The following is a 27,881-nucleotide window of genomic DNA, read 5'->3' as shown; positions in this document are numbered from 1 at the left end:
TCAAAGGTGGTGGCCTAACCTGCTGTGCCACAATACCACCCCCAATAATCTCAATTACTATTTTTGTATGGTCTTTAAAAAGTTTGTTTCTGTGGTGCTTTGCATGGTATAGTTAAATCCACTCCTAAGAATACGTACTGTCAATATGTACGCTTTTTTACGTGCTAGAAGATGTAGTATGTGTTGTTATTCTGCCTCTCTATAGGGGGCAAAAACTGATTTTGTCAAAATACCTAAGGTTAGCATTCATAGAGATCACTTCTGTCTGAAGCTGCACAGCCTCACGTGGTAGAAAACCCAAACGTCCATGGCTTAAGGAAGGTGGAAGTTTGTTTTCCCTCACCCGTGAGTGTGGAGAGAGGCTCCACAGATGACCAGTGACCCAGGTTTCCCCTCCCGCGGCTCCACCCATGGGTACTGTGGCCCCAGTCATAAGGCCCCATATGACAGCATGGCAGCCAGGTTTGCAGAAAAGAGGCACCTTCTTGCTTGTCAGCTTGGTTAGGGCACCACTGGCCACACCTAGTCATAGGAACAACTGGAAAATGTGGTCTTTGTTCCAGGTGGCAGCGTGGGAACAAGAGACTACATGTTAGGTTGGCAGCTGCTGATCTCTGCTGCACGCCTCACACAAACAGCACAGTGTAATTGCAGGAGTGCCCCATGGTGGGAGAGACCGAAAACTCACCTACGTGGCTACTCCCTATTACTGCAGGCATAACTAGGAAATATGCTTGTCATAGATATTGTTTGTCACCCTTTCTAAATATCACGTGTGGTTAACCTTAAGTATCTCCTGCCTAGGTTTTACTTAATGTTTCTCTCCGCCATACTGAGCAGCACAGGGACTTACCAGCTTCTTTCAACTTCATTCCCCATCCCCACCTTCCCGGATGTCTTGGTCTGTGTATTTGAGAGTTCTTCCTTATTTTACATTCCCCAGGATTATTATTTGAGAATCACCATTTACATAACTTACTTACCGGTTTATTTGCTGACCATTAGGTATTTATTGCTTTATCCATCAATGTCTTTGGGCTTAAAACTCCTTTTTTCCTAAAGTATTTTCTGTCCCAGGCTTTCTTGTGTGATTATATCAGTTTGTCTGTTATATTTTCTGATGGTTTTCACAGCTATCTATGCAGTGCTGCAATTTCACTATAATGTCTTACCATAGTTCTTATTTATCTTGCTTGGGATTCATTTTCCCTTTTCAGTCTGTGGGTTCCTGTCTTGTATGAGATCTAGAAAATAGTTGTTATCTCTTCCTTTTTCCTCCATTCTTTCTGGAGTTTCTGTTAATGTGATTTTAACTTCTTTGTGTCCTCCATGTCCATATGCACCCTTTCATATATTTGCATCTCTATAACTTTCTCAGCTCTTTTGCTTTTCTACTGTGTCTCATTCGACATTTGATGCGTCTGTTAGATTTCTGATTTTTTTGACAGTCTTGTTGCTAGAAACTGTATGTTATTATTTTACAAATCTTCCTGTCCTTTCCTCACAGTGCCTTAACTTTCTCTTCTGTTTGTGCTTTTGGTCCTTAGCAGTTGTCAGTGTTCAGGTGTATCCATCTCCTGAATGCTGGTCCTTCTGTTTTGCTTGCATGTTCTTGCTTATGGTAGGTTATGGCTTTTGAGTGGGCAGGGTTTTGTTTCCCATCCTTTGAGTACTCTGAAGCTTTGATTCTTGAGGTATCTTTCTAGATTGGTTTTATTGGCTTCTGGGAGATACCCTGTTGGGTTTTAGGCTCTAGAATTCCTGTGTCAAACACTCATTCTGAAGAAGTGCTGCTCCCCCATATGAGGCACAGGTGTGAGACTTCCATTTCTTACCAAATCCTTTGTTTCCTTTGATACTCGAAGTGCTGGACAGAGAGAACACTCCTGCATCACCTCATGCTGTCATCTGACAGTAGATGGACTGTGATTAGGGACTGCAGATGTACTTATTCTAATTGTTTCCTACTTGTGTTACAGTGTCTGTAGAATGGCCTTAACTCTTCATAGCAGCAACTTTTAGTACAGGCCTATTTCCCTAGGAATTTTGTGTTTTCTTTGTTAGAAGGCTTCCTGTACCTCTATAATCAGGGAGGACTTAGGAAATAAAGCCCTAGGAAGTTGGGAATTAATTAACATGATGGATTCAGAATCACAGTGGTTGAGTAAGCAAGTGGTGCTTGATTTTAAAGAGAAGCTCCTGAAGACACTGGGAGAAAAGGAAGAAATTTTGACAGAGTTCTTCTTAGGGCCAGGCACTTTACAATGACAATTACTCTCCGAGGTAGGTTCTCACCCTACTTTATAGATGAAGAAACAGAGGGCTGCAGAGGCCAGATGATGTCTCTGAGTTTCCAAAGTCCTCAGTAGCTGTAACGCATGGGGTCTGTTGAATAGCTCTACGACACAGGGTCTTCTCACTGAGTCTTCCTGCCTTTGTTATGAGTTGGTTTGCATTTGTGAATTCACTTGAAACCTTCCATGATTTCCCAGCTTCTTATGTTACTTTTCTTTTTTTAACTTTTATTTAATAAATATAAATTTCAAAAGTAAAACTGTTGGATTATAGTGGCGTTTTCCCCCCATAAACTCCCTCCCACCTGCAACCATCCCATCTCCCACTCCCTCTCCCATCCCATTCACATCAAGATTCATTTTCAATTATCTTTATATACAGAAGATCAATTTAGTATATACTAAGTAAAGCTTTCAACAGGTTGCACCCACACAGAAACACAAAGTATAAAGTACTATTTGAGTACAACGTATTAAGGACAGAGATGCTACATGGGGAGTAAGTGTACAGTGACACCTGTTGTTGATTTAACAGTTGACACTCTTATTTATGATGTCAGTAATCACTCGAGGCTCTTGTCATGAGCTGCCAAGGCTATGGAAACCTCTTGAGTTGGATAACTGTGATCTTATTTAGACAAGGCCATCGTCAAAGTGGAAGTTCTTTCTCCCTTCAGAGAAAGGTACCTCCTTCTTTGACAGCCTGTTCTTTCCACTGGGATCTCACTCACAGAGATCTTTCATTTAGGTTTTGTTTGTTTGTTTGTTTGTTTTTTGTGCCACAGTGTCTTGGCTTGCCATGCCTGAAATACTCTTATGGGCTTGTTAGCTGGATCTGAATGCTTTAAGGGCTGATTCTGAGGCCAGAGTGCTGTTTAGGACATCTGCCATTCTGAGTCTGCTGTGTATCCCGCTTCCCATGTTGGATTGTTCTCTCCTTTTTAATTCTATCAGTTAGTATTAGCAGATACTAGTTTTGTTTATGTGATCCCTTTGACTCTTAATCCTATCATTATGATCAATTATGAACCGAAACTGATCACTTTGACTAGTGAGATGGCATTGGTACATGCCACCTTGATGGGATTGAATTGGAATCCCCTGGCACGTTTCTAACTCTGCCATTAGGGGTAAGTCCAATTGAGCATGTGCCAAACTGTACATCTGCTCCCTCTCTTATTCCCACTCTTATATTTAACAGGGATCACTTTTCAGTTAAATTTAAACACCTAAGAATAATTGTGTGTTAATTAAAGAGTTCAACCAATGGTATTAAGTAGAACAAAAAAATAATAAAAGGAATAAAGTAGTAAGTTGTTCCTCGACAGTCAGGACAAGGGCTGATCAAGTGATTGTTTCTCCTAGTGTCCATTTCACTTCAACAGGTTTCCTTTTAGGTGCTCAGTTGTCACTAATCAGGGACAACATAGGATATTTGTCCCTTTGGGACTGGCTTATTTCACTCAGTATGATGTTTTTCAGATTCCTCCATTTTGTTGCAAGTGACTGGATTTCATTTTTTTTGACTGCTGTATAGTATTCTATAGAGTACATATCCTATAATTTCTTTATCCAGTCTACTGTTGATGGGCATTTAGGTTGATTCCATGTCTTAACTATTGTGAATTGAGCTACAATAAACATTGAGGTGCAGACAGCTCTTTTATTTGCCAATTTAATTTCCTTTGGGTAAATTCCAAGGAGTGGGATGGCTGGGTTGTATGGTAGGATTATATTCAGGTTTCTGAGGAATCTCCAAACGGACTTCCATAGTGGCTTTACCAGTTTGCATTCCCACCAACAGTGGATTAGTGACCCTTTTTCCCCGCATCCTCACCAGCATCTGTTGTTGGTAGATTTCTGTAGTGAGCCATTCTAACCGGAGTGAGGTGAAACCTCATTGTGGTTTTGATTTGCATTTCCCCTTATGTTACTTTTCTTTTTTTCTTTTTTTTTTTTTCTTTTTCTTTTTGGACAGGCAGAGTGGACAGTGAGAGAGAGAGACAGAGAGAAAGGTCTTTTGCCGTTGATTCACCTTCCAATGGCTGCCGCGGCCAGCGCACTGCGGCTGGCGCACCGCGCTGATCCAGAGGCAGGAGCCAGGTGCTTCTCCTGGTCTCCCATGGGGTGCAGGGCCCAAGCACTTGGGCCATCCTCCACTGCCTTCCCGGGCCACAGCAGAGAGCTGGCCTGGAAGAGGGGCAACCGGGACAGAATCTGGCACCCCAACTGGCACTAGAACCTGGTGTGCTGGCGCCACAGGCAGAGGATTAGCCTATTGAGCCGCGGCACCGTCCCTTATGTTACTTTTCTTATAAATTACCAACTCTGTATAAAGGTAGGGACGAGTGCAGTATTTTCAGTCCTTCATGGCTGCCATGCATTTTCTAGAGCAACCAGTAGTATACAGAGCAATTCAGAGACATAACTGAAACCAAACTTTGCTGGTACCATCCTTTGCTTCAGTCTGCGGTGGCTCTTGTCTTTACCATTCAACTGTGTCTTGCAGTTTCTTTAGTTAAAATAGGCTGCTGTGGGCTATTTGTCCTCACAGCCCATTAATGATTCATGAATCATATTCGAAACTGGGTTTTGAAGCATGGCTTGCAGTTTAAGAATGTGTCAGCAGAGGGTTTACAGGTTGCCTCCATGCATGCCCATTCTCCTATCGATGCTGTGCTAAGATCCAGCTCCTGTGTAGCTAGCTACCCTCATTTTTTCCTCCTCTGAAAACATGGAGTTTCACCTTAAGTAACAACCAGCATTAACTTTTTTTAAAGATTTATTTTTTTGAAAGGCAGAGTTAAAGAAAGAGAGAGATCTTTCACCCACTGGTTCACCCCCAAAATGGCCAAAGTGGCCAGAGGGGTCTCCTTCAGGGATATAGGGCGCAAGCACCTGGGCCTTCTGCTGGTTTCCCAGGCACATGAGCAGGAGCTGGATTGGAAGTGGAGCAGCTGGAACTTGAACTGTCACCCAAATGGAATGCTGACGCTATAGATGACAGCTTTACCCACTATACCACATTACTGGCTCCAAGCATTAACTTGAGAAATAGCATATCACACATATTCTTTTAGTGTCTTCCTATAGATAACATATACATATTTATATATATAATTTATTTGAAAGGCAAAGTTGGGGGGGGGTGGTAGAGAGAGAGAGATCCTCCATCTGCTGGTTTACTCCCCAGATGAATGCAATAGCTGGGGCTGGGACGGGCCAAAGCCAGGAGGCAGAAGCTCCATCTGGATCTGCCACATGGGTACAGGGGCCCAAGGACCCAGGCCAGCCTCTGCTGCTCTCCCAGGCTTATGAGCGGGGAGCTGGATCAGAAGTAGAGCAGGGACTCGAACCAGCACCCATGTGGGATGCTGGCATTGCAGGCGGTTGCTTAGCCCATTATACCACAATGCAGACCCCAATGACATTTATTTTTAAGCCACTCAACTCTGTAAGACCATAACTCAATTTTCTTATTCTTGTCTTTGACATTTCCTTCCTGTTCATCTGATTCCAGATGCTTCCTGAGATCTTAGTTACTTTCTTAAATGAACTTTAAAACCAAAACAAAAGTTTCCATTCATCCATCTTGGAATTTATATTGGTCAGCTTTTTTTGTTACTGCAATGAAGTACCTGAGGCATCCTGATTTTATAAAGAAAAGAGGTTTTTTTGGTTCGTGGTTTTGGAGATGCACAGTCCAAGATTGGGCGAGTGCCACTGGGTTAACCTCTGTTATTGGTGTTCTTGCTGGCAGAGTGCCAAGATGGTGAGAGGCAGCATACACATCTGTCATCTGATCATTGAGACTCTACCATAATGACCTAATCCAATCCACCAATCACTCCCCACCCAGTCACCACCTCTGAATGCCATAATTGGATTAAGTTTCCTCCATCTAGGTGCTGCTAATATAAGACTTTGCAGTCCAAACCAATGAGTTCATAGGTCAGAAATTCAAACCGTAGCAGAAGTCTACCTTTTTTTTTTTTCAAGTAGCACAAGGGTAACTTATTAAAAATACAATTAAGGAAAAGGTTTGTGAGTTTTAATGTGCCATTCTCTGATTTTAATTACTTAAAGCAAAGAGTGGTATTCAAATAGCGTAGAATGACAGCACTATTGTTAATGCCAGTCACCAGAGTGATGTGACACTGTGTACTATTAATGTGTTGAAGAGTTCCACTCTCTGTCTTCCCTAGCCCTCCGAGCCACAACATTGTGGTGAATGGAAAAGAATGTATAAACTTCGCCTCATTTAATTTTCTTGGATTGCTGGATAACCCTAGGGTGAAGGTGAGTGGCATCTGATGCTGACGTGGACAGGGAACATCACTGACTTACGAAACCACACATGAAGTAAAAACAGATGCAGACACTCAGGCCCATTTAGGTGTTGCCCATTACCCTTTGTCTGACAGAGTTGTCATTTGGACTTGGGCAAAAGGTGGCAGAGTGTGAATGGGGCTTCATGTTGGTGACAGCCAGAGAACTAAATAAGCCAGAACAAGGTCAGAAAAGTTTCTAGGAAATTGTTCCATCTCCTTTTGGGATTGTGGACTAACAAGCATTTTTCAAGACAGACTCAGGCCCATAAACACAAAAGTATAGAGTCATTATGTTAATCAGGCGTTGAAAATCAAGGTATTGGAACTTGTCCATGGTTTAAGTTATATAAGTATTTTTTTTTTAAGATTTTATTTATTTATATGAGAGGTAGAGTTACAGTGAGAGGGAGAGAGAGAGAAAGGTCTTCCGTCCCCTGGTTCACTCTCCAGATAGCTGCAACGGCCAGAGCTGCGCCTATCCAAAACCAGGAACCAGGAGCTAGGAGCTTCTTCCGGGTCTCCCACGCTAGTGCAGGAGCCCAAACACTTGGGCCATCTTCTGCTTTCCCAGGCCACAGCAGAGAGCTGGATGGGAAGAGGAACAGCTGGGACTAGAACCGGCGCCCATATGGGATGCCTGTGCCACAGGCGGAATATTAACCTACTGCACCACAGCGCCGGCCCAAAGTTATATAAGTCTTTATATCAGTGTTTCATCATTCTAAGAAGCAAAGAAAATTGGGGGAGAGAGGAAGGAGCTGTGTGGGTTAAACAGTCTGAAGTTTCATTTTTACACTCTTAAAAGATAAATGATTAAAAAATAATTTTTACTTCAATAAAGGCAGCAGCCTTAGCCTCTCTGAAAAAGTACGGTGTGGGGACCTGTGGACCTAGAGGATTTTATGGCACATTTGGTAAGTTTTTGTCGTATTCTTGTTCAGACTATTACTTCGAAGAGTTAAGATTCAGTTTTATTTCAGAAGACCTCAGATTACATATCCTTAATTAGTTGCCACGTAAAGCTGGTGTGTGTGATTTTTACCTAACTTTCTAGGACACCCTGTGGTTTGGAAGCACTGGTGGGAAACACATTGTTCTGGGGCTGAGGTGACCTGTGGAGGGGAGAGCTGCAGGTTCTAGGGTTCTGCTGCATCAGGAGGGTCAGGTGGTGTCCGTGGCCCACCCCCAGGGAACTCTGGTGTGAGAAGACAGATTGTTTCTGTTGTTCATGACTACTGGAGGTGAAGATCTAGCTCAAGTGACTCTGCATTTCCTAGCCGTACAAGGTCCTGAATCTTCCCATCTCACTGCTCCACTGAAAGGTGTCCTGGCATTGCCTGTGTGGCAGATGCCATGTCACAGTGAAAGAGAATAGCAGTGCCTTCTTGCAGGGAAGGAGACCCTTGCACATCACTAATGCCCACAGTCCACAAGTGAGAACCAATCCCAGGCAATCCTAACCACCGGGGGGCTGGGAAACAGCATTAGCTGGGCAGCACTATACCAGGGAGAAAGGCAATAACATATTCTTGCAAGGGTTGGGTGGAGATAAACTTGTAGCCTTTTTTCTTTTTGGAAATGAAGAAAGGACCTGAAGGTGAAAAATCACTGATTTCCTCGGGTGTGGATGCCCTGAAGGCAAGCTAACTAAACATTCAGATGTTGAGTACCGTGAACTCCCTAACTCACAGTCATCAATGATTGTTTTTATTGTCTGTGTTATTCTTTGCTTCTAAACATGTCATTAAATCATTATTCCAGTGCATATATTCTGGAAATAACAATTTTGGCTTACACAGTGTCATAGTGTGGTGAAAGCAGAGCAAGGGAAATACGTTCTGTCTTCTCTTTGTATCCATTTCTGGACCTTTTTGTATTGTTTTTATTTTAACGGGATGTTATGTAAGGGGCACCCGTCTTTACTCTTCAGGTAATATGGTGATTACATTATTGGTATTGAAAATAGATGAGGACAGTTAGTGTCTAAGAATCCTGCAGGTGGAAATGATCTCAAGAATCTCGTGTTCCATCATCCCAGTTTTGAGATGTCCAGAGAGGATAATGTCTTCCTCACAGTTACAGCTCATAAATTTCAACCCAAAACTTGGAAAGCCCGTATCCTGACCTCAGTTTTGTTGGCAAACTCAAAAGTATAGAGCTCAGATCAATCTCCCACTTACTCTGGCCTAATGCAAACATGGATTGGCTGCCTGGTTTTTATTGGTAGGGAATTATTTCCTAGAATTTAGGTACGAGAAGCTAGGAAAGGCATTTTAAAAGTTTACTTATTTAAGAGGTGGAGACAGAGCTCCCATCCACTGGTTCACATCCCCAAATGCCCACAACAACCAGGACTGGCTCAGGCTGAAGCCAGGAGCCCAGAACTCCATTTGAGTCTCATGGATAACAGGGACCTAAGTACTTGAGCCATCACCTGCTGCCTGTCTTAACAGGAAGCTGGATTAGAAGCAGAGTAGCTGGAACTTGAACCAGACACTCTGGTAGGAGATTTGGACATACCCAGTTGAGCTGCTGTACTGTAATGCGCACCATTTTTTCTTTTTCAGAAAACTGAATACTGTGAAAAATATTCATTAGTCTGTACAAGTTGGTTTTGATAAACTGTTGATTACTTATTAGAATAAATTGTCAAGATTTTCATTGGAATAGTACTTTCCTACATACATCAGAATTTGGAAGCAAAATGCCTGTCTCAAATTGTCATCTAGTGTCTTTGTCCTACCCCTCAAAACACAGAAACAGGTTTTGAGTATCAGCTGCTATTTTTTAAAAAAGATTTATTTATTTATTTGAAAGTCAAAGTTACACAGTGAGAGGAGAGGCAGAGAGAGAGAGAGGTCTTCCATCCGATGGTTTACTCCCTAATTGGCCGCAATGGCTGGAACTGCTCTGATCGGAAGCCAGGAGCCAGGAGCTTCTTCCAGGTCTCCCACGCGGGTACAGGGGCCCAAGGACTTGGGCCTTCTGCTGCTGCTATCCCAGGCCATAGCAGAGAGCTGGATCAGAAGTGGAGCAGCTGGGTCTCAAACCTTTGCCCATATGGGATGCCAATGCTTCAGGCCAGGGCGTTAACCTGCTGAGCCACAGTGCCGGCTGCTATTTATAGAAGCCATAAGAAATTGATATTCGTCAACATTATACAAGTTACAACAGAAGAACTTGAATAGATGCTACAGCATATATGATGAAAAAAATTTTTGGTTTTAAAGGTGATAAATATGACAGAAGTTAAAATAAACACATTATATATGTTCTGAAACCAAAATGAGGGGAAACCTTACTGCTGTTCTTCCAATAACCACATTTGCTCAATATGCTATAGAGGACCATGAGTCCAGTACACATATCTCAAGATTAAAATTCTACTTAAGCAACTGAACTAATCACTGAAGGAAATTAAAAATTAATATCAAATTTCTGTAACATGTCAATACTATTTTAGAAGCATCATCAAGACAGAAAGATACTTAATAATAAACTGGCCTGGGCTACATTCTGTAGTGTGGGTTTTGCTTAGCGCTAGAAGAGAATCTGGAACATCCCAGGAAAGCTGTGAAATCATAGTCGTTGTCATTCCTGAAAGGAAACTTGGCAGGTCTGATGATGCCTGGATACCTCCCCAGGGTTCTGGAGTTCTGCATACCAAGTGATCTGGTAGTGGAGAGGATCTAGGCACAAAGGAAGAGACCAAAAGCAGACCTTGTATCAACATATATTAGATAAATGGATTCTTTGAAAATTACATGATACATGTAAATGATAAAATCAAATGCATTCATAAAAGTATACCTGTTTTATGTTACATAAAAAATTACAGACTGCAAACTGCATGCTTACTACAATAGTCTACGTGGGAAAGTCAATGAGTGGGATTTCTTGCAATTACTTACAGCTGTGATGCAAAAACATTATGTGCAAAGCAGCAAGGTCCCCCAGATATTAAAGAGTATAAATACAAAACAATGTCACTATCTGATGAAATAGGCAAGAGATGGACTTTCCCAGAGTTTACAAAACAGAACAGTAACTGCTGCAGGTGCCTGCTCTCTAGCCTTCCCTGTGTGTCAGTCTGATGCCTTTATTCTGGGTCTCACTCTCCCACAGGTGTCTGAATGAGCTTTTCAGTAGTGTTCTTAAAGGCACATTGAACAGTCAGATTTTTGCACTTGTCCTCTATATTTCTTTTTTAATGCATTCAAATCTTATCTGTGATTTCCACCACCATGCTCCTCACACCCCCTGCCCTAGAACCTGTTATGTGTATTTAATGCCAGCCTAGTTCTTGGTCTTAAAACTACATCAAAAGAGAATCGTGTGACAGAGTTAATAGTCTGAATTATGGCATTTAATTCTGTTCTAGAGCCACTAGTAAGTAGTTGTTCATTTGGGTAGTTTTTAAAACTTTTTCCTTTTTTTGTTTTAGAGCAGTCAGCTGAACCATGACTTCATGTTTTAGTTGGAAGAACATCTAGTCAGAAATTCCCAGATCTGCCGCTTCTTCCTACCAGACTTGAGGTCATAGTTTTCTCAGGTGTAGGATGGAACAGTCTTTGCTTGCACAGCTTATAGCACGTTGCTAAGATCCTTGTAAGATTCTGCCTGTGAACACATTCTGAAAAACATTCAGCACTATAATTTCTAATGAATTTGTATGTGCTGTACTTGTACTTAAAAAAATTTGTGTCCCTGGGTTTTTTTTTTTTTTTCTTTTTAAAAGAACAATACCTGTGAAAAAGTATGAAGGCTATAAGAGAAAATGAGGTTGGTCAGTTGTTTCTAAATTGTTCTAAGACTGACTTTTGTGGTCTCTCCTCTGGAAACCCACCAGGAAGACCATCATTGCCCCTTCTTGTCAGTGAGAAGCTGAACAAGCAGCTCTGAATAGAAGGGACTCTTCACTTGGGGTTCAGATAACTTAATTAGAGGATAACTTAAAGTGTAACTGGATTCTCCCTTTTAAAATGCCACGTTTTCTTTTACTCTACAAACATGGTTTTATTTGAATATACTTTAGATCAGAGGTGGGGAACATCCAACCCATGGGCTGTATAAGGCCTGCAAAATCATTTAGTCTGGTCCATCCAAGGCAGCAATAGACACAAGTCCCGAAATTGAATAATTATATAATAGGCTATTTTTTTAAAGATTTATTTTATTTTATTTATTTGAAAGACAAAGTTACAGAGAGGTAGAGACAGAGAGACAGGTCTTCTATCCACTGGTTCACTCCCCAGATGGCTGCAACGCCGATCTGAGGCCAGAAGCCAGGAGCTTCTTCCGGGTCTCCCACATGGGTGCAGGGGCTCAAGGACTTGGGCCATCTTCTACTGCTTTCCCAGGCCACAGCAGAGAGCTGGATTGGAAGTGGAGCAGCTGGGGCTAGAATTGGCACCCATATGGGATGCCAGCACTTCAGGCCAGGGTATTAACCCGCTGCACCACAGCACTGACCCCTAATAGGCTATTTTGAATGTTTATAGCCCACAACTAATGTTATGAATGGCCTGTGGCAGAAAAAGGAAGCCCTGTTCTGGAGTGTGCTACTTGCTGTGTGCTGGGCACTGTTGTGTTTCTTCAGCATTACCCATATTGCTCTTCCACCAACTCCCTAAGGAAGGTCCTGCTCTTACTCCTGGTTGGCAAAGAAAGGTACAGGGAGGCACAGAGCATTTCCAGGCTTGTCCAGGTACACACCTGGTGATGAGCGGAAGCCCAGATCTTGAACCCCAGGCCTAGCTGCAGTTGGAGCTTGTGATTACCACCGAGGCCAGGCCTCCCATCTGTGAGCTTCTGGTTAGGAAATCAGAGGCCAGTGCTTCAGGACGGGCAGAGGCTCACTGGGGGCGCCTCGTCTCTGCTGCTGTGAGCGGGAGAATACAGCGCTTGGCTTTGTTCACACAGATCTCTGGCACCAGTGGGTGAAAGGCATCCCGCACAGAGACAGGAACGTCAGAGGTGGAAGAACTGTGCCCTGGTAGTTTTCCTCCCTGCTGCCTTCCCTGCCCGAGGTTGAGTTTCTTCATTGTACAAAGTAGCATGAAGAGAAACGAGTTCTGCAGGCATCCACGTTTACCTGTCAGAAAACCTGCTTTGCAAGGCTGACATCCGCTGAAACCCAGTGTCTCTCGGATAGGAGGAAAAGGCCCATCTTTTTGAAGCTTTTGAGATGAGGCAAGAACCAGTGAGTCATTGAAGTATTATTTCTGAGAGATTCTTCTTAGCACTTTAGGGTCTGTGTGTGAGCAGTTATGGGTGCATGGTGATGGGAATATTTGCCCATTGTACATCAGCTTGGTGCTCACTCAGCCCTGAACCAAAGCCATATTCAGTTCTGGAGTCTCATCACTCATCAATAAAAAGAATCCTTTAGAGCTGAGAAACCTGCAGTGATTTAAAGTCCCTTTTGTAGTTAACAAAAATAGTTCACCTGTATCCATAGCATGTTTCTCTCTTTGGAAGGGAGATACCAAGTGAAAGCAATTTACCCTGGCCTTGGTTATCTGTCTACTGAATAAATTGTGGGAGTTTGTGGTAGATTTTCCCCCACTGGAGGCAGAGTTGTCATCTGAAGTTCTGCCCTCAACCTGCCTGCCATGGAAGTGAGAGACAGCAGGTGGTGATGCTCGGGAAACACTAAAGAGACTAACCCCTGCTCAGCTACCTGGGAGGGGACCTGCTCCCTTAACTGCTTCACTGCTTTCCTCTTTCTTGCTGGATTTTGCCTGAAACCTTTCACTGATAGCATCTCTTCTAGAAGGCGGCAGCAGTTCAAGGTGTTGGACGTTGTGTGCTTTTAATGTCACAGATCCAGTACTTACAGGTCTGCAGGGACATACTTACCTAAATGTTGTGTGATTAAAATCCTATATTCGGCCGGCGCCGCAGCTCACGAGGCTAATCCTCCGCCTGTGGCGCTGGTACCCCGGGTTCTAGTCCTAGTTGGGGCGCCTGTTCTGTCCCGGTTGCTCCTCTTCCTGTCCAGCTCTCTTTTGTGGCCTGGGAAGGCAGTAGAGGATGGCCCAAATGTTTGGGCCCTGCACCTACATGGGAGACCAGGAAGAAGCACCAGGCTCCTGGCTTTGGATCAGCGCAGCTTGCCAGCCATAGCGGCCATTTGGGGGGTGAACCAACAGAAGGAAGACCTTTCTCTCTCTCTGTCTCTCTGTCTCTCTCTCTCTCTAACTCTGTCAAAAAATAAAATAAAATAAAAATCCTATATTTATTTAATGTTGACATAATGAAAAATATCCTTTCAATAAAATTACTGTTAACTGATTGTTAATGGAAATCTAATGATACTTCCAGACTATGTTTGTGTTCATTTTAACTTGTAAATGGGAAGAAGCATGTTTAATATTTTATCACTACTTGACTGGAGTGGGATAGTTAATTTTAACAGTTTTATAATACTCTATAGGAAGTCTGTAAACAAACCGGACTCTGCCGGGCAGCACCTTCTGCCCATCCTTTACTTAGTACTTTCCAGACCCCTTGCCTTTCGTACACAGTGAGTTCTCTGAGAGGACACATGATAGCTCCCTCTTCCACCATCTCAAAAATCGCCTCTGTGACCGCTGACCCTCCCTTCCTCCCGTAGAGCTCCGGGGCCGGTTTCAGAATCTCCGTACTCTTCCAGAGGCCACAAGCTGAAGCTCTGATCTAGCTCTCCACTCGTAAATTCTCCTGAAGTAGAGGAGCTAAAGGGATGTTTATAAACCCATCTCTTGCCTCAGTAATGCTCTGTTTAAGGCCATGTTGAAGTTTTAAGATTCAGAGCCAGTCCGTAACCCGTTTTCTCTGAGCCTCATTGGGCCTTCCCTACTAGGGCGTGACTCCTTTTGGCTCAGCCTGGAAGGGGAAAGGCTACAAGAACCATGAAGTATAATTTATCCCCACCATTATATTCGCACTCTTCTTAAGCTACTTCTATTAAAGGGCTATTTTTAAAATTAAAAAAAAAAGTTGATCTAGAAAGAAAGAGACAGAGATATTCCATGTTTCATTCCTCAGGTGCTCACAATAGCCAGGACTAGGCCATGTCAAAGCCAAGAACATGGAACTCAATCTGGTCTCCCATGAGGGTGTCAGGGACCAAAGTACTTGAGCCATCACCTGCTGCCTTGCAGGGTGTGCATTAGCAGGGGGCTAGAGTTGGGAATGGTGCGAGGACCAGGACTTAGACCCAGGCATCCTGACGTGGGAGGCTGGCGTGACAAGTGGCGTCTTATCTGCTGTACCATATACCACCCTGTCATATTTATTTTTGGTACATAAATTTGAATTTCCAGTATACTTTTTGGGAGTTCAGATGAAGCTGTGTCCTATAACGGGATGACAGGCACCACACTGATTTGTGACTTAGATTGTTAGGAGAGAGATTGCTGGCGATCTGAGAGGTGTCACTATTTTGATGCAGAGTACACAGGGCTTTTTTTTTTTTTTTAATGTATTGATAAGTTAAAATCAACCATGGTAAAGCCTCAGTGTTTTTGAATGAGGGAAGTTAAAGAGGTGGTCAGTGGACCTTGAATGCTATTGTAGAATAATACAAATGCAAAGCTGCCCCAGTAGCACATTTTACAGACAGATGAGTAACTGATTTAGTTCATCTATTTTAGAAGTAATTTTGGCCTAGAATTATTTTAATAGATATTGTATAACTTATTATTTAAAAGCAATTTCACTTTGGCCATAAGGTAGAAGTTTTAATAATTGAACTGCTTATGTTCTTTTCTTTGTTCTTTAGTAGAGGAAAAAGAATTATAAGATGGTTTAACTGCTTAACTTTCTTTATTAAAATAGATGTTCATTTGGATTTGGAAGACCGCCTGGCCAAATTTATGAAGACAGAAGAGGCCATCATATACTCGTATGGATTTGCCACCATAGCCAGCGCTATTCCTGCTTACTCTAAGAGAGGAGATATTGTGTTTGTGTAAGCAACCATTACAGAATCCCTCTGGAAATAACACTGACTTGTTAGAGAATTCGTTTATTAGAAACTGATGGCCCAACATAATATTGACTTTTCATTTGTTTTTAAAGAAATACATGATAGCCCCTGCTAAGGGATGTGAGTCTCCCACTCAAAGGATACCATTATGAGTTTATTTTTTGATGTCCGCTTGAGACCTATCATCTGCTGGCCCTTGTAAGTCCATGGTCACAACTTCATGAGGTCACTCCCATTGCCTGGCAGAGTCACTGCACTCTGCATCACCCATCTCCCAGCCTCTGGTGTCTGCAGACCTTGCTTCATAGCTTATTAGGGATTTGGGAGTCGTGAGTCAGGAGTCAGGAATGTCCTTGGCCGCCCACAGGCAGAACTGCAAACTGGCACATGTGCAGCCTGAATGTGTGGTGCAAGGAAGGGGCAGCAAGCAGCTGATTGTGCCGGCCAGAAGCGTCTGCCCCTCTAGCCCGAGCCTCTGCCATCTTATGAGGCGGCTGTTAAAGGTCTCTTAGTTTTAAGTCTCAAAATTACTTTTGTTTCCTGTTTTCCTTTTTAACACTATAGAGTGTTTTAACACTACGGAGTAATTTTTAAAAAATATACAAATCTGATTATGTCACATTCCATTTAATATATTTAAGAATTTCCATGTTCTCCAAAATAAAGACCCAAGTCCTTATTGGGATCTTGTGAGTGCCTTTTCAGATGCCTTTTGCACCACCTTCCCTCAATGAGAAGGGCTGGAGGCTTGGCAGCTTTGTAGGCTAGCTCCCCCCTCTCCTCAAGGCCTTTGCACTTGCCAGGCCCTATGGCCTACTCTGCTGTTTCTCCTCTTCTACTTGATACGTGCTCATCTTCTACATGCAACTCCTCTGCAGGGGAGCCCTCCTCTGGCTCGGAGAACAGCTCAAGACAGAGAGAATTTGGCGTCCTCATGAGTCTGCCCAAAGGGGCTCTGGCTACCTATCAAGATCACTCTGTCTCAGACCTCCCTTCCACAGGCAGTCACACACACTCACTCTCCCCTGCTCTCTTCACTTGCATCAGTCTCACTGTATTCGTCTTTTATAGCATTTAGCTGACTGCTGCAGTGTAAAAACTCAATTATGACTAACTTATTGCAAGCTTGAGACTCACTGATAGAAATAAGTTTCTAGGGTTTTGTAAAAGCAGTTAGAATTGCCATGTGATTCAGTATCACTTTATGCAAGCACCCCATTGTAAATTCCCTTTTAAGTTTAAGTCCTGAAAAAGTTTGTTGTTGCAGGTGAATTTTATGCTTCCTTTGTCAGACAATAAATTATATATTTTCTTTTTTATTTTTATTGCTAGGATGCCTAAGCTAAATTCAGTTCCAGGTATTATGCCCAGGGTCTTAAAACTTCAGTTACCAGTGAGTTATTAGAAACTCAATTATTCATGCATTAAATTGGTTTGAATGCAAAAGTGCTAAAGGTAAATATGGTGTTTAGGAAACTGATTTTGAAAACTCACATTAGACATAGGTACTATATTGGAGGCCTCATTTCTTTCCTTTGGGTAAATAATGACAGTGCTTTGCTTGTAGTAGGTTTCAGCACACTGGTCAATCATGTGCTGGTCTGTCCTGTGATTGCCAAGTCTATGTCCATGTTATATCGTATACCTTTTTAAATTAACCTGTTTATATTGCAGTAATTATAGATTCACAAGTATTTTAAGAAAACATACAGGACTTCTGTGTATTCTTTTTTTTATATCTATTTTATTTATTTGAAAGAGTTATGGAGAGAGAGGTAGAGTCAGAGAGAAAGAGAGAGGTCTTCCACCCACTGGTTCACTCCCCACATGACCGCAACGGCCAGAGCTGAGCTGATCCGAAGCCAGAAGCCAAGGGCTTCCTCTAGGTCTCTTATGTCGGTGCAGGGGCCCAAGCACTTGGGCCATCTTCCACTGCTTTCCCAGGCCATAGCAGAGAGCTGGATCAGAAGTGGAGCAGCCAGGACTCAAACCGGTGCCCATATGGGATGCCGGCACTGCCGGTGATGCCTTTACCTACTACGCCACAGCGCCGGCCCCTTCTGTGTATTCTTTCCCAAGTCTGTTTTTCTCTGGCTATTTTCAAGAATTTTGCTTTCCCCTTAGCTTTCAGAAGTTTGACTGTGATGTATCTTGTCATCTGTTTGTTTGGTTTTCCCTGTTTAGATTTCACTCAGCCTCTATAATTTGTGGGCTTAACCCACTGGCCAGATTTGGGGAGTTCTTAGCAGTTGTTTCTTTGAGTACTTTTTTAGCCCCACCCTTGTTTTCTTCTCTTTCTGGAACTCCAATAATCTGAATCTTTTCTCTTACTCCCACTCTTCTCATGTCTGAGAGTCTGTCTTCTGTCTGTTGTACACAGTGAGTGATTTCTCTTGTTCTGAGTTCACTGATCCTTTCCACTGTCATTTCCATGTTGCTAATGAGTTTTTCTTATTTTTTCCTTCTACTAGTATCTCCGTAGGATTCTTCTCTGTATATTTTTCTTTGCTGGAGCTATAATCTCAGTTATTGACATTTATCATGTTTTTTTCATGCTAGTTGATATCTTCTGATAGCTTCTGATTCTTGGTATAAGTGATATTTGATTATAACCTAGATATCTCCATATAATAAGCCTATAGCTTATTTAAGTCATCTGTTTTAATTGGCTTTCTCTGACACTGTTCCAACAGGGAAAAGGGTCAGGAACGGTTGCCTCATTACTGCCAGCACTGGGAAGTAGGGGTTTCAGACCAGGGTCCATGTTTGGCCTCTGTGATTGATACCCCAGGTGGGAGTTCCTTGCTGCAGATTGATGGTGACAGTGCTGAATCTCTGCTAGGTCTCCTCTGCATTGTCCAAATAGAAGTGGGTAGGGTGTCCTGTTCCATCAGATGAGGGTGGGAGGTCAATCTGTCCATGTGGTCTTCATGCATTCCACACTAGAGGGTGAAGGGTCCACTTGATAGCAGCTGGCTGGAATGAAAATCCCTGCTCCCTGCTTGGCCCTCTCAGACACTACTTTATCAGGTTCCCCATTCAGCTTTTGCTGGTGAGGGTGGTTGGGTGGGTTTTTTTTTTTTTTTTCTGCATTGTTTGGCTTCAGAGTGGTTATTGTCCACAAGTTGTCTGTTGAGCTGGGCTGCCAGTTGTTTCTCATGGCATGATAATAGCAGAGTAGTGTGGCAGTCAGATCAGAGATGCTACTGATGGTAAGATGCACCTGTATTTTATGTATTTCTCAGAGGTAAGTCTATGAGTTTACTGATAAGACATCCATGGTAAAATGCATGCTGATTTGAGAGAGGCTAAAGCGAGGTGAGCGTGTGCTGCTTAGAATAGGCTAAACATTGTAGTTGTATGGAAAGGACTTGAAAAGCGCAGACAGGACATATTAATGTTCAAGCATGTTTTATTTATTTGCCGTGTTCATATGAACAGCCGGAGATTGATCAGTTTCCAAAAGCAAGCATTCTTTTTTTGAGAATGTTGACAAGGTCTTTAAGCCCCAATTTTGTGGGTCTCTCTTCCTTGCAGAGATAGAGCTGCCTGCTTTGCTATTCAGAAAGGATTACAGGCATCACGTAGTGACATTAAGATATTTAAACATAATGATATGGCTGACCTGGAGCGACTACTAAAAGAACAAGAGATTGAAGATCAAAAGGTATGAGTCCTTTGAAGAAAATTATACAGTTCTTTTGTACTTTCTAACCAGCTAAATTATATATGAAATGGTAATTTGTCATTGAAAACTTGCCTGCGGATCACATTTGGATATTAAGGAAGGGTGTTCTTGCTTATTAAATGTACTTCATGTTGGTGAGCCAAGTCTGATTGTAATTGCCTTGTCATTGCCATAATTACATATAGCAAATTTGCAGGGAAGTAATCCAGGCAGCTTTCTAAGACAGAAGGGGCAGGGGGAGGCAGACAGAGAAATAGCAACATGTACTGGGGCACTGGTAGGTGAGGGATGTGTGATCTAAGCTCTGCGTAATAACACCTCACTCATTAGGGTTTTCATGAGATGCACCTATTCATCTCATAATAGGCTTCTTCATTTCAGTATAAATCATGGCAGCAGATTTTAACATTAATTTATGAACAAAGGAAGACCCTTTCTACCCACCCCACTTTCATTTTGGAGCTCTGAGCAGCTACTGCTTGCGGGAAACACCTGCCCCAACAGAGTTCCTCACCTACAGCCTGGTTTTCAGTTCTTCCTTTAGACCACTTGGCTCCTGCTGCTGGCAGTGGTGGTTTGGAAGCAGCTCCGTAGGGTTCTGATTAGAGAGTGAAACAGAGGAAGTTGTGTTCAAAGCCCCACTGTTAGGATTATAGATTATAGTTTATTTTCCCCTGATGACATGCATGGAAAAGGTAGTGGTGTTCTGTGGCTCAGCAGCAGGACAGTGTGGTGCAGACTGCCCTGGGATATGGGAGCCTGGCCATCTATGTATTGTCTCAAATACCACTCTCAAGAGGACTCTGCCAGTGTAATTCAGAACCCATAAAAACGCTCATCACATTAATTAATTTTCCATTTTCCCAAATACTTGCATTATTCATTTAGGATCCTGTTGTCTTTGTTTAGATGTCATCTTCAGTGCAGTACTTCCTGAATATACAATTCATGTGATGAACATGCGTAGATTTACCATTTTATGCTAGGTCTGTACTAGGCCAGTAGTTTTTATTTATTCAATTTAGAAAAATCTACAGGAGAAAAAAATCTTAAAATTGAGACCATTCTACTGGTTGATTTCTTCCTACGAATTAGAAAAATATGTTCCTTATTCTGATTCAGTAATAGAATACAGCCCCACCAGGTTGAAGAACACAGCCTTGAAAAGAATGACAGGGAATCAGTCTCTTGTAGTTTATTTGGCTAAATTAGTATTGTACAATTTTTGGAGAAATATCCAAGTTTTTCATGTGTGTTTTAATAAGTTTTTTTGGAAAAATTTTATTTGAGTGGTCAAGTTACAGACAGAGAGAAAGAAAGACAAAGACAGAAATCTTCCATCTACTGGTTCACTCCCCAAATGACCACAATGGCCAGAGCTGGGCTGATCCGGAGCCGGGATCAAGGAGCTCCAGCCTGGTCTCCCTTGAGGGTACAGGGTCCCAAGGACTTGGGCCATCTTCCACTGCTTTCCCAGGCCATAGCAGAGAGCTGGATCAGAAGAGGAGCAGCCGGGACTAGAACCGGCACCCAAATGGGATGCTGGCATTGCAGGCAGCAGCTTAGCCCACTATGCCACAGCGCTGACCTGTTAAGATTTATAATCCATGGAACTTCCTTTTTGTGAATAATAAGTAAAATTAATTATCTTGAAATTTATTTATATTTTGTGATTTTTACTTTTTTACAAGTTAAATTATGCCATATTTTTCTGCCAAGAGTAAGATTTCTAAATAACTTCACATTTTGAATTTTAGAAATATTTTTCCATTTTCATATAAATAATAAATTTGACTAGCTATTTTGAATGTTTTCTACTTGAACATACCTTTACTTGAAAACAAATTAAAATATTGCATTTTAATCCAGGTTTGAGTCAAGCTTTGTCAGCTGAGAGGTTTTTTCATCCCTTTTCGTACATGTTTTCTTGTCCCATGTTAATTCTTCTAAACAAAAGAATAGGCAGTAGCTATGAATAGTGTTCATATAAAATGTATGCATTACTATGGATAAGTGAAAACTAACTTCACCTCACCAACAATTAAGGAAACTGAACTAGGACTTTTGCCTGTCAAAATAGGGCACATAGTTAATATACAGAGATTATACTCACAACACAAGTGTGATGGCATGAAGACTACTTCTGTAACACTGGGAAGTATAAATTGGTACAAACTGTCATGAAGGTAAATGAGCAGATAGTCCAGAATCCTTAAATGTCCTTTTTTTTTTTTTAAGATTTATTTATTTATTTATTTATTTGAGAGGCAGGGTTACAAACGGAGAGACAGAGAGAGAGGTCCTCTGTCCACTGGTTCACTCCCCAAATGGCCACAACAGCTGGATATGGGCTGATCTGAAGCCAGGAGCCAGGAGCTTCTTATGGGTCTGCCGTGTTGGGGGCAGGGGCCCCAAGCACTTGGGCCATCTTCTACTGCTTTCCTAGGCTGTCAGTAGAGAGCTGGATTGGAAGAGGAGCAGCTGGGACACAAACTGCTGCCCATATGAGATGCCGGCACCACAAGTGGAGGCTTAGCCTACTATGCCACAGCGCTGGCCCCACTTTTATGCTTTAATTCCATTTTTTCACAGGCTTTTTGAAGTGCTCTTATATGAATACACAGGAAAAACAAAAAATACTATTTTTGATATGAAGAGCTAATTTTTAAGGTTTTTTTTTTTTTTTTTTTTTTTTTTTTCATCTGAAAGGCAGAGCAACAGAGAGAAAGTGAAAGAGAGATACTCCATCCACTGGTTCATTCCCAAATGGCTGCAACATTCTGGTCTGGGCCAAGCTGAAACCAGGAGACAGAAGCTCTGTCCTAGTCTCCCGCATGTTGGAAGGGGCCCAAGTACTTGGGCATCATCTGCTGCCATCCCTGGCACAGTAGTAGGAAGGTGGATGGAAAGCAGAGCAGCTGGGACTTGAACCGGCTCTCTGATAGACGATGCTGGTGTCCTGAGAAGCATCTTCATCACGGCACCACAGTGCCTGCTTTTTGATTTTATTTGTCTCACTTAAGAAAAAGAAGTTAACAGGCACATAAAATTATTTTTACATATGTAGGGGGTACTGTGTGATGATACTTGAGTTTCTAATAGTTCATTGGAACAGAAGCTTAGAGGCAAGAAATCTTTGTATAGGAAGATATTAGCAAACTCTTGGTGGAACTCGGTACTTTTTCAGTCCAGCACACCTGAGCATCTACAGATTTATATGTGTGACTGACTTTGGAGCAGGGTAGGGAGGTGTGTGTATTGTTTGGAAAGGCCCTTCTGCCTGACTGCCTTGGAACCTCACTGGGCAAGGTCAGAGCGTACTTTTACTTGACTGAGTGATGGGTCAGTGAGGAGTAGGAAAGGAAGAGCTTCATGGTTTGGGTGGGTGAAGGAGAATGGGATTTGTTCTGCTTTGTGACTTTTTGGTTCTAGAAATCTGCCAGCACATATAAGGAAACTGTGTACAATGAAGGTCCATGTACCTGCCCTCCCCTGGAATTGTTACCAGCAATCTGCCATTGTCCAGTTAGTGTCCACCTGCTCAGCCCCCTCCCCATCTCCATCATGGTGATGATGCTAATCTTCATTATAGGTCTTTTAGATAGAAATAGAGAGACATTTAAATGCATAAATCCCAGCCATACAGCTTTGACTAAAATGTAAACTAGGTCTCACCACTTTGTTATGATATACAACACTCTCAGATTCCCAGAAAATTCCCTCAGATCCCTTCCCAATCATTCTGGAGTTGGAGGGTTTATTTGTGTTTTAGTATTCTAGAATTCCTCACCAGTGGTGGGGGCGGGAGGGTGCCTATTATGGTCTTCAAAAAAGTTCATGGAAAATGCATATTATGAAAAAACTTTGTTGTGTGGATCTCAAAATTCTTTTGTACTCTCTTAATTCCATTTTTATGAGCTTTTTGGGTTTCCCCCTTGTAGTTGGTGTTGTGACATGGAAACATTGTCACTGTTTATTCAGATTGGGTTTTGAATTTGTTAATGAATAGATCTTGGAAGGTAAAGTGCTAGGGAGTATGTAACAGAGTGGTATTTGCAGCTACTGAAATTTAACTCGTCTCTTTTTTTTCTTTTAAAGAATCCTCGCAAGGCTCGTGTAACTCGACGTTTCATTGTAGTGGAAGGAATATACATGAACACTGGAACTATTTGTCCTCTTCCAGAATTGGTAAGCAACCATGGGTAGTTATTTCCGTATTTAGACTATTTGGTAGAAATACCTTTTGTCTATGTTGAAAGTTCTCACTTTTAATGTATAACATTCATACTGCTTTATACAGTAGGTATCATAAGCATCTTATGATCATATAAGGGAAATGATATTAAATGCCAATGTCAGCCTTTAAGGAGTAATCAAGACTTAATTAGCTTTTAACAACCAACTTTATTGCAGTAAAATTACCATATAAAATGCACTATATAAATTCAGTGAGGTTTTTTTTTGACAGGCAGAGTTAGTCAGTGAGAGAAAGGTCTTCCTTCCGTTGGTTCACCACCAAATGGCCGCTATGGCTGGTGCACTGCGCTGATCCGAAGCCAGGAGCTAGGTGCTTCCTCCTGGTCTCCCATGTTGGTGCAGGGCCCAAGCACTTGGGCCATCCTCTACTGCCTTCCCGGGCCACAACAGAGAGCTGGACTGGAAGAGGAGCAACCGGGACAGAATCCGGTGCCCCAACCGGGACTAGAACCTGGGGTGCCGGCGCCATAGGTGTTGGATTAGCCAAGTGAGCCATGGCGCCAGCCTAGTGAGTTTTGACAGATGCATACAACCCTGTCACTACTTACACCATAGTCAAAATGTAGAACATTTCCCTCCAGAAAGTTCCCTCAGACCTCTGTCTTCATGGTACCCATGTAAAGACTATAGAGTAGTTTTGTCCTTTTGGAGAATTTTATGTAAATAAACTCTATTCTGTAGAAGTCACCTTTTAACGGTGAAAACTATGTACTATGTATAGATTTTGGAAACTGTAATCTTTGAGATTTTCTTTATGGAGGTAAAACTCACATATAAAACAAAATTGACCATTTTTTAAAATGTATAGGTCTGTGGAATTGAATAAATTCACCATGTTGTACATCCTTCAACTCTAGTTCCAACAAAACAGAAGACTTCATACCGACTGAGCAGTCCCTGCCCATCTGCCCATTCCTCCCACCCCCTCCCGACCCCACCTGGCCAGCTCTCTGCAGTCCACCAGTCTTATGTATGTCTCTTAGATTTTCTTAGATTTACCTGTTCTGAATATTTTCTGTAGATAGTATCATGTACTGTTTGACTTTTGTGTCTAGATTCATTCACTTACTATATTTTCCAAAGTTCATCTGCATTGTACCTTGTGTCAATGCTTCATTCCTTTTTAATTGCAAAGTTCTGTTCTATTATCAATATACTATATTTTGTTTCCCTATCCATCCACTGATGGATATTTGCATTACTCTACCTTTAGTGTACCATGTGTAGTGCTGCTGTGATACTCCTTTACAAGGAAACTAAACAAGGAGTTTTGCCTGTCAGAATAGGGCACATATTGGGGCTGGCGCTGTGGTGCAGTGGGTTAAAGCCACAGCCTGCAGCGCCGGCATCCCATATGGGTGCCAGTTCAAGTCCCAGCTTCTCCTCTTCCAATCCAGCTCTCTGCTATGGCCTGGAAAAGCAGTAGAGGATGGCTCAAGTCCTTGGGCCCCTACACCCACATGGGAGACCCAGAAAAAGCTCCTGGCTCCTGGCTTTGGATCAGCTCAGCTCTGCCCGTTGTGGTTATTTAGGGAGTGAAGCAGCAGATGGAAGACCTCTCTCTCTGTCTCCGGCTCTACCTCTCTCTTTAACTGTGTCTTTCAAATAAATAAAAATAATTCTTTTTTTTTTTAACTTTTATTTAATGAATATAAATTTCCAAAGTACGGCTTATGGATTACAATGGCTTCCCCCCCATAACGTCCCTCCCACCCAAAACCCTCCCCTTTCCCACTCCCTCTCCCCTTCCATTCACATGAGGATTCATTTTCGATTCTCTTTATATACAGAAGATCAGTTTAGCATACATTAAGTAAAGATTTCAACAGTTTGCTCCCACACAGAAACATAAAATGAAAAATAATAGATGATTTTTTTAAATGATGATGAAATCAGATCAGACCTATTGCCCTGTTTAATCCCAGTGAGAGTCAAGTTGGGAATTGATAATTTCTTCTTCTTCTTTTTTTTTTTTTTTTTTTACAGAAGATCAGTTTAGTATACATTAAGTAAAGATTTCAACAGTTTGCACCCGCATAGAAACACAAAGTGAAATATACTGTTTGAGTACTCGTTATAGCATTAAGTCTCAATGTACAGCACATTAAGGACAGAGATCCTACATGAGGAGTAAGTGCACAGTGACTCCTGTTGTTGACTTTACAAATTGACACTCCTGTTTATGGCATCAGTAATCTCCCTGTGCACCAGTCATGAGTTTCCAAGGCTATGGAAGCCCCTTGAGTTCTCCGACTCTTATCTTGTTTAGACAAGGTCATAGTCAAAGTGGAGGTTCTCTCCTCCCTTCAGAGAAAGGTACCTCCTTCTTTGAAGACCTGTTCTTTCCACTGGGATCTCACTCACAGAGATCTTTCATTAAGGTTTTTTGGTTTTTTTTTTTTTTTTTTTTTTTTGCCAGAGTGTCTTGGCTTTCCATGCCTGAAATACTCTCATGGGCTTTTCAGCCAGATCCGAATGCCTTTAGGGCTGATTCTGAGGCCAGAGTGCTAAATAAAAAAATTTTAAAAATAGGTCATATTTAATAATACACAAGCAGAGATACAACACAAGTGTGATGGCATGAAGATTGCTTCTTTAACACTGGAAAGTATAAGTTTCTACAAACTGTCTTAAAGCTAAATGAGCAGATATTACAGAATCCTTAAATGTCCTTACTTTTTTTTTAAAGATTTATTTATTTATTTGAGAGGCAGGTTTACAGACAGAGAGGTCCTCTATCCACTGGTTCATTCCTCAGATAGCCACAATGGCTGGATATGGGCTGATCTGAAGCCAGGAGCCAGGAGCTTCTTTCAAGTGAAGTCCTGGCTGCTCCACTTCTGATCCAGCTCCCTGTTAATGTGCCCCAAGCACTTGGGCCATTTGCCTGCTTTACCAGGCCATAGCAGAGAGCTGGATTGGAAGAGGAGTAGCCAGGACACAAACTGGCACCCGTATGGTATGCTGGTGCTCTCTTATGCTGCTAATCATCAATTTGATAAAATTGTGTTTTATTTAACACCTAGGTTAAATTAAAATACAAATACAAAGCAAGGATCTTTCTGGAAGAAAGCCTTTCATTTGGAGTCCTTGGGGAGCATGGCCGAGGTGTCACTGAACACTATGGAATCAATGTGAGTTCTTTTTTGTAGAATTTCCCCTCATCTTGGAAATAGGAAGTTCATTCTGCTAAGCATGCTTTTATCTACTATCTCAGACCTAGAGCCATCTTCCCTGCCTACCTGTAATCACAGAAGGGCCAGTCCTGACATTTATATTCTGTTCACATGGGAGCATTTGATCAGGATTTTAATATTTCTAGAGACCAATTTTGCTTTCCATTTATTTCTTAAAATAATTAAGAGTTCCTTTAGTAGTCCTTTTAAAGGTATTTATGGTGTCAGTGAAGGAATTTCTAGCATTTAAAATTCTGTGTGATTTGGGGGTGGTAGACAGTAGATATAGTTATGCCACCTTTTTAAATAGAGAGAGACTGTCAGAAACACCACTGGAATGGATTCAGCAAAGCCCCTGGAGGTCCCAAAAAGCTGGAGTTGTTTATCATATTTCTTTTAGCTGGAGAGAACTGGCCCCAGGCCCAGAGTGCTTAGTGGGTTCTGTTTCTGGAACCTCAGTGGTGGGCAGCTGCCTTTATCATCCACCATGGAGAGAGCTACAGGAAGCTTGTTCTCTAAATCATATTCATAAAAGCTCTGCAACCTGTATTACAGAATTAAGCTATAAAATACAAAATTGCCTTAAGTTAACTGTAGCCTACCACCCATATAGTCCCAGGGAAAAACAGCACAGTGAATGTCAGTGTGAAGGTAGGTAGAAGCACACTCCTCTAAGGCCGACTGATACTTGGCAGTTCAGTGCACTGAGGAATTCAGGATAAATGGAAATATGATCCAAGCAAGTTTAATCAATGCAGAAGAGCCATTATGAAAATTTTGTAAATAGGAAAAGTATTAACTTCACTTTTGTAGTTTTCTAAATGCTTTCAGTGGTTGCTATTGAGGTATAATATTTATGAAGGTCTTAGAGTACAGAATTTATGGGCCTTACTTGGATCCTGATTCAAACAAATGCTATTAAACAAACTTTGTGAAACAATCAAGTATATTTGAATACTGAATATTTGATGATATTAAGGAGTTGTTAACTTATTGGGTGTGATAATAGTCTTGAAATCATACATTTTTAAAATTTATTTGAGGGACACAGAGAAAGAATTTCCATCCACAAGTTCACTCCCCAAATCTCCACAATGGCCTGCAGCCCCGGCTTAAACTGGGAACTCAGTCCAAGTCTCCTGTGTGAGTGTCAGGAACCCA

The 27,881-nt window shown here is 42.0% G+C and overlaps 1 protein-coding gene across 2 annotated transcripts in view; it reads left to right on the top strand.

The window, feature by feature from the left end:
- Window positions 1-27,881, top strand: part of SPTLC1 (serine palmitoyltransferase long chain base subunit 1) — a 55,921-nt gene that overhangs the window by 10,793 nt on the left and 17,247 nt on the right. The window contains exons 4-9 of one of the 2 annotated variants that reach the window (XM_008257928.5): window positions 6,500-6,593; window positions 7,467-7,539; window positions 15,449-15,581; window positions 19,137-19,266; window positions 23,386-23,475; window positions 26,571-26,678. In XM_008257928.5, the coding sequence (XP_008256150.3) occupies window positions 6,500-6,593; window positions 7,467-7,539; window positions 15,449-15,581; window positions 19,137-19,266; window positions 23,386-23,475; window positions 26,571-26,678 (628 nt within the window). The remainder of the gene's footprint in view (window positions 1-6,499; window positions 6,594-7,466; window positions 7,540-15,448; window positions 15,582-19,136; window positions 19,267-23,385; window positions 23,476-26,570; window positions 26,679-27,881) is intronic. The other variant, XM_070049467.2, reaches the window with a different exon arrangement.

Source organism: Oryctolagus cuniculus, chromosome 1, assembly GCF_051225735.1.
Source record: "Oryctolagus cuniculus isolate XC-2025 breed Fujian yellow rabbit chromosome 1, ASM5122573v1, whole genome shotgun sequence".
Taxonomy (NCBI): Eukaryota; Metazoa; Chordata; class Mammalia; order Lagomorpha; family Leporidae; genus Oryctolagus; species Oryctolagus cuniculus.
This window is presented reverse-complemented; position numbering and strand designations above follow the sequence as displayed.